Here is a 7,050-nt window from a genome sequence, read left to right as displayed (position 1 = left end):
CAAGCTATGAGCATCTCATGAGACATTTCCCTGAATATACGTTAAAACCCCCCCCCCTGGGTTCACATCTTCAGGTGCAGCTCATGAAGGAGGTCTGTTGTGCTGAGCTGGTTCGGTGGTTATATAAGGTGTGCGATAGTCTGCACACATATCCCTCATTTCTATTATCAGTAAGGCTAGGGCTACACGGCAACAAGTGTACAACTACAATGAGACACGTGACGCGCAACATTTATCGTAATGATAGTCTATGGTGTCTCGCTGCGGTTGCGACAGTCGCACAAAAATCCAACTTGGATGGATTTTTTGCGACGGTCGTCTTAAAGTGCGACACCACAGACTATCATTGTAAAAAAAAATAATAATAAAATGTTGCCATGTAGCCCTACCGATAATCATCAACATTAAAGAAATAAACGCTTGAAATAGATCAGTCTGTGTGTAATTAATCTGTAGAATGGATGAGGTTCACTCTCTGAATTTAATTACTGAAATAAGTCTAATTTAGGCCTCATGCACACGACCGTTGTGCCGTTTTTTTTCGCGGACCCATTGACTTTCAATGGGTCCGTGGAAAAATCGGAAGATGCACCGTTTTGCAGCCGCATCCGTGATCTGTGTTTCCTGTCCGCGTGATCCGCGTTTCCTATTTTTTTTGACGGACAACGGTTCACGGACCCATTCAAGTCAATGGGTCAGTGAAAGAACACGGATGCACACAAGATTGGCATCCGCGTCCGTAGGTTACTTTCATACAGACGGATTCGAAGATCCGGCTGCATAAAAGGTTTTTCAGAGATGAGTTTTCACTTTGTGAAAACTCAAATCCGACAGTATATTCTAACACAAAGGCGTTCCCATAGTGATGGGGACGCTTCTAGTTAGAATATACTACGAACTGTGTACATTACTGCCCCCTGCTGCCTGGCAGCACCCGATCTTTTACAGGGGGCTAAGATCAGCACAATTAACCCTTCAGGTGCCGCACCTGAAGGGTTAATTGTGCGTATCATAGCCCCCTGTAAGAGATCAGGGGCTGCCAGGCAGCAGACCCCCCCTCCCTCCCCAGTTTGAATATCATTGGTGGCCAGTGTGCAGACCCCCCCCCTATTGTAATATCATTGGTGGCCAGTGTGCGGCCTCCCCCCCTATTGTAATATCATTGGTGGCCAGTGTGCGGCCTCCCCCCCTATTGTAATATCATTGGTGGCCAGTGTGCGGCCCCCCCCGCCCCCCCCCCCCCTCCCTCCCTCTATTGTAATATCATTGGTTGCCAGTGTGCGGCCCCCCCCGCTATTGTAATATCATTGGTGACCAGTGTGCGCCCCCCCTCTATTGTATTAATATCATTGGTGGCCAGTGTGCGGCCTCCCCTCCCCCCCTCCCGATCATTGGTGGCAGCGGAGATTCCGATCGGAGTCCCAGTTTAATCGCTTTGGGGCTCCGATCGGTAACCATGGCAACCAGGACGCTACTGCAGGCCTGGTTGCCATGGTTACTTAGCAATATTACAATATTAGAAGCATCATACTTGGCTGCTGCGCTGTCTGTGACCGGCCGGCAGCTCCTCCTACTGGTAAGTGACAGGTCTGTGCGGCGCATTGCTTAATGATCTGTCACTTACCGGTAGGAGGGACTCCCGGCCGGTCACAGACAGCGCAGCAGCCAGCAGGTAAGTATGATGGGAAGAGGGGAGGCCGCACACTGGCCACCAATGAAATTACAATAGAGTGGGGGGGCCGCACACTGGCCACCAATGATATCACAATAGAGTGGGGGGGCTGCACACTGGCCACCAATGATATCACAATAGAGGGGGGGCGGGGCCGCACACTGGCCACCAATGATATCACAATAGAGGGGGGCGGGGCCGCACACTGGCCACCAATGATATTCAAACTGGGGAGGGAGGGGGGTCTGCCCCCTGCTGCCTGGCAGCCCCTGATCTCTTACAGGGGGCTATGATACGCACAATTAACCCCTTCAGGTGCGGCACCTGAAGGGGTGCTGCCAGGCAGCAGGGGGCAGTCATGTACACAGTTTGTAGTATATTCTAACTAGAAGCGTCCCCATCACTATGGGAACGCCTGTGTTAGAATATACTGTCGGATATGAGTTTCACGATGTAACTCAAATCCGATGGTATATTCTAACATAGAGGCGTTCCCATGGTGATGGGGACGCTTCAAGTTAAAATATACCATCGGATTGGAGAAAACTCAGATCCGATGGTATATTAACTCCTGACTTTACATTGAAAGTCAATGGGGGACGGATCCGTTTGAAATTGCACCATATTGTGTCAACGTCAAACGGACACCAAAAATCAAGGAAGACCCACGGACGAAAAAACGGTCACGGATCAACGGAACCCCGTTTTGCGGACCGTGAAAAAATACGGTCGTGTGCATGAGGCCTTATTGAGATGCACCTGTGGCTTTTGTGGAGCTTTTATCAGGATCAGTGTGGATATGAAGTTTTATTCTGATAGTTTCTGCTCCTGCAAGTGCCCAGGAGGAGGAGCTTCCCTGTGAATGCTCTCTGCATTCTTCACAGCCCCTCCCCTCTGAGTGACAGCTGTAGCATCCACCCAGGAGACCACTACACCTGTCATTCACAGGGAGCGGCGCTGTGTAGCTCAATGCAGAGCTCTTCGGTGAAGCTCTGCCGCCAGGGAATTTACACGACCAGAACCTGTCAGAATAAAACTATATAATCACGCTACTCCTGATAAACGCTCCCCTAAAGGTATGCTTGTACTGCCCTATCCAGCCTCTACCTAGTGCGGTCAACAGTTTAGTATGTTCAAAACTGCTGGGAATCCATTTAAGGCCGGATTCACACTAGTATAATCCAGACATATTTTCCAAACATATTACTTTATGCCTTACAGACCAACCACAGGTTTAACTGACCTGTACTCTCAGCAGCATAGGGATCTAGGATACAGATAGTTAAGCTGGGGTCAGGCTTTAACACATGAGAGTAAGGCTACATGCACACGACCGTTGTGAGTTTTGCGGCCCACAAGACACGGATGACGTCCGTGTGCGTTCCGCAATTTGCAGAATGGCACGAACAGCTATTAATATAACTGCCTATTATTGTCCGCAAAACGGACAAGAACAGGACAGGTTATATATTTTTTGCGGACAGCACACTGAGTGCTGTTCCTTTTTTTGCGGCCCCATTGAAGCGAATGGGTCCGCATCCGAGCCGCAAAAACTGTGGCCTCATGTCACTCCGGACTATGGGGGCTTTTATCCCGGGAGTCAATTCCATAGCAAAAGTACCGAAATGCAATTAATAGAGGTTTAAATAATTTGCAGTGTGAAAAGCATGAAAAAAAAAAAAAACTCTTTTCATCATGTTTTACTTCCATTTGTCCCCCTTAGTGCTTTTAAGGTGGGCTCTGGCAGCTCACAGTATAGTTGTATTCTAGTCTTCTCAGCTATACTTCTCTGTACTGCAGGGGTCATTTGGGCAGAAAGCTGTATCTACTGGCTGCTCTGCAGTGAACCCAGGGGCTCACCATGCAGAGACCTGGCTGTGGAGTCAGCGGTTCCTTCACTGTGCTATGCCTACCTCAGCGAGGGCAGCATAGCAGAGGGGACCGGTTCCCTTCACCATCACCAAGGAAATACCGGAAGCTATGAAAATTGCCACACCACCCTTGTATAAATCACAACATGACAAAGTCGCTGAGGAAACGCAATACTTTTACTCATTGTGACATGGAGTAATAAGTCACTAAATACAAGACTGTGTGGTTTAAAAAAAAATAATAATTCATTCTCACTGTATAAAACTGGAACTAAATACTACACCAGAACTACACAACTCAGCCGTGCGGCTTCTGCCAAATTCATCCGTTAACGATTGATGGATAATGACTGTCATTTATCATGGGATCGGGTTGTGCGGCTGGGGACTACACTAAATATCACACCCCACGTGGCGCCGAGTCAGGCAGCGTTTTGCTTCTTTCTTTTTTTTCCTGCACAATATTTTTTAAAACAGTTTCCGTGTTTTCAACTTTGGGCAGCAGGAAAGCACAAGAGAGTGACATTCTGCTGGGACAGACGGGAAGAGCCATGCTCCACTTCAAACAGGTTATAGCTGGTGACTGCTAATGCCAATCCGATGCAGGGAGGAACGGCAGGAGTGAGCGGCGTCCGGAACTGGAGACCACCTTCACCGGGTCTGTTCAACTGGGACAGAGAAACAGAGGATATTAGGGAGGCAATCTGCATAGACATAAGAATACCTGGCAGGTGGACATAAGACCGCACTTACTGTATGATGAAATGTCAATCTCGTCCGGCAGCTCACTGATGTTGACCTCAAAACGATCTTGAACCTCGTTCAGGATTTTTGCATCTCCCTCATCAGAGACGAATGTGATGGCAAGACCCTTGGTACCAAACCTGCCAGCTCGTGCCACCTAATAAGAGGGATACAACACAAGAGATAGAAGGTCACCTTCGTGGCAGACTCAGTAATACACAGGCTATGACATCTTCTAGCACGTTATGCCTAGTGCAGAACCAGAGAGGACGGAACCTGCACTTGGCATATTAGGGTCCATTCACACGTCCGTTTTTTCTTTCCTGATCTGTTCTGTTTTTTGCTGAACAGATCTGGACCCATTCATTTTCAATGGGTCCTGGAAAAAAACGGACAGCTCAATGTCGGATTTTTTTCAGGACCCATTGAAAATGAATGGGTCCAGATCTGTTCAGCAAAAAACGGAACAGATCAGGAAAAAAACAACGGACGTGTGAATGGACCCTTACACTGTATTAGTAGTGTCCTTTGGCAGGGTCTGCAAGAGGAAGGCAGTGAACCTACCCTGTGCAGGTAAGTATCAGAATCCTCTGGCATGTCGTAATTAAAGGCAATATTCACTCTTTCAATATCCATCCCGCGACCAAACAGGTTTGTGGCCACCAGAATTCGGCGCTGGAAATCCTTGAACTGCTGATATCGGGAGAGTCTGCCATTAAAGAACACAGTTCAGAGGTTAGCGGCATTCACCGTGCTCTACCGCCACACTGTTCTTTTCAGCCCCATCCTGCAGTATCACCACCCACCATCCTTATGATACACATTGTTACGCGAGACTGCGTCACCGGCCGCTCTCCCAGGTCCTACCTCTCCTCCTGTTGCATCCCGCGGTGAATAGCGATCGCTGGGAAATTCTGTTCCACCAGAAGCTGAGCCAGAGCGATGCACCGCTGAACGGACTTTACGAAGATGACCACCTAAAACGAGATATGTTCATTGAGTCTTGTGCCTCGGTATAGAAATCACGGCGAGTTTGGGCACTGACCCGTGTGCGCCCAGATCCAGTCTATTCCACCGACTGCGGCAGACAACAACATTAGGCTCATTTCACACTGCGTTCTGCTGCGTCTATCCGTGGTTTCTATCAGGAGGACTTCCCAACGGAAACATCGTATAATGGGAGTCAATGGGTATGTTCAACAAGAGCTTTCCTGATACATATGTGCAGAGGAAATACAACGTGAAAGGAGCCCAACTATCTCTGCAGAGACCAGGACAGATGTCCAGACAAGTAGAGGGAATAATAAATAAAAAAAATAAAAAATAAAAAACTCTGAAATGATATAAAAAAAGTCTTCATGAAAAAAAAAAAAAAAAAAATTTGGATAGAGCAATTTTTATCTACATCTCAAAGCAGACCTGTGCATCTCAACGGTAACATGCTAAACACAAGCCTCGTGTCTGGTCCGAGCCTGCAGTCATACGCCTCTGCCTGCCCCCTCCCACTGCAGGTTAAAGAAGAAGAAAAAAAGGCATCTCATGACTTCTGGATCAGACTACACACCGTGTTTGTAGTCTGTAACCACGGATACACATAGGTCCACACAGGAGCTGTATACACCTGTTATTTTTTTCTTTCACCAAGTTGCTTCACTTTTTCCCCAGATGCACTGGAGCTGTATGAAACAGATACACGGTCACAGTGGAGGGTCCGCTGCATTGGCCCTCCGGAGGATCCTGCGTACAGGGGTTGGCTGATCTGAGACAAGGATGGCATAACGCTAGGAGCGAATCGTCTTCAGACTGCTGTCCCTGAACCAGAATCTTTTAAAAACCACCTTAAGAATATCGGCTATGTCCTACTGTTACATGTATGTCCTCTGTGGAGGTCTATCCAAAGTTTCCGCAAATATCGTGAGACTTAAAGGGGTTGTCTCATCATAGACAATGGGGGCATATCACTAGGATATGCCCCCATTGTCTTATAGGTGCGGGCCCGCACCTATATATTGCGAACGGAGCCCCGCAAGGTGGTGGCTGGAGGACTCCAGTCCGGCTACCACCAAGCCAGCTCCCCATAGAAGTGAATAGGGGCGCACCGCGCATGACTGGCCACCGCTCCCATTAACTCCCAGCGCTCGACTATTTTCGCCGGCCCCATAGAAAATGAATGGAGGGCGGCTGCACATGCGCAGTGCGCCCGCCTTCACTTTCGGAGCTCCGTTCTCCATATAGGATATGCCCCCATTGTCTATGATGAGACAACCCCTTTAATTCGTCTCGCTTCTATCACGTGTCAGTTTGTTTATTCGCCTAATTTACTGTATCAAAATACGAAGCTGAACTCTGCTTTGTTAAAGGGAACCTGTAATCAACTTTATGCTGACCTCACTGATGTGTCCCTCATGAGCTAAATGTAAGTGGTTGCCGAGAACCAGCCTCATAATCACTGCAGACCAGGCCTGGAAAAGAGTGACATCTACCTGAGAAGAGTCATGGTTATTCCTAATCTCCTGCTCTCCCGGCCATCTGCTGATGACTGGCAGTTCTCTCCTAGAGAGAAAGGGAGAAAACTAGGTAGAAGACGGTCAGTCATCAGCAGGTGGCAGGAGAGCAGGAATTCATGAATAACCAGGACTCTTCTCAGGTGGCCGGGACTCTTTTTCAGGCCCAGTCTGCAATGACTGATGATGGTTCTCGGCAACCACTTGCTTTTAATTTAGAAATGACAGACCGCTGAAATCAGCTCCGGTGTCTCTACTT

General features: G+C 48.2%; 1 protein-coding gene across 2 annotated transcripts in view; it reads right to left on the bottom strand.

Moving 5' to 3' along the window:
• Positions 1–3,701: 3,701 nt before the first annotated feature.
• The window catches only part of DDX39B (DExD-box helicase 39B), a 28,783-nt gene continuing 25,434 nt past the window's right edge, over positions 3,702–7,050 (bottom strand). For both annotated transcript variants that reach the window (XM_040442188.1, XM_040442189.1), the window contains 4 exons: positions 5,155–5,264; positions 4,852–4,996; positions 4,297–4,444; positions 3,702–4,211 (listed from right to left, as the gene is read on the bottom strand). In XM_040442188.1, the coding sequence (XP_040298122.1) occupies positions 4,195–4,211; positions 4,297–4,444; positions 4,852–4,996; positions 5,155–5,264 (420 nt within the window). In that variant the 3' untranslated portion in view covers positions 3,702–4,194. The remainder of the gene's footprint in view (positions 4,212–4,296; positions 4,445–4,851; positions 4,997–5,154; positions 5,265–7,050) is intronic.

Source organism: Bufo bufo, chromosome 8, assembly GCF_905171765.1.
Source record: "Bufo bufo chromosome 8, aBufBuf1.1, whole genome shotgun sequence".
NCBI lineage: Eukaryota > Metazoa > Chordata > Amphibia > Anura > Bufonidae > Bufo > Bufo bufo.
The sequence above is the reverse complement of the archived record's forward strand: the minus strand, read 5'-3'. Positions and strand labels throughout refer to the sequence as shown.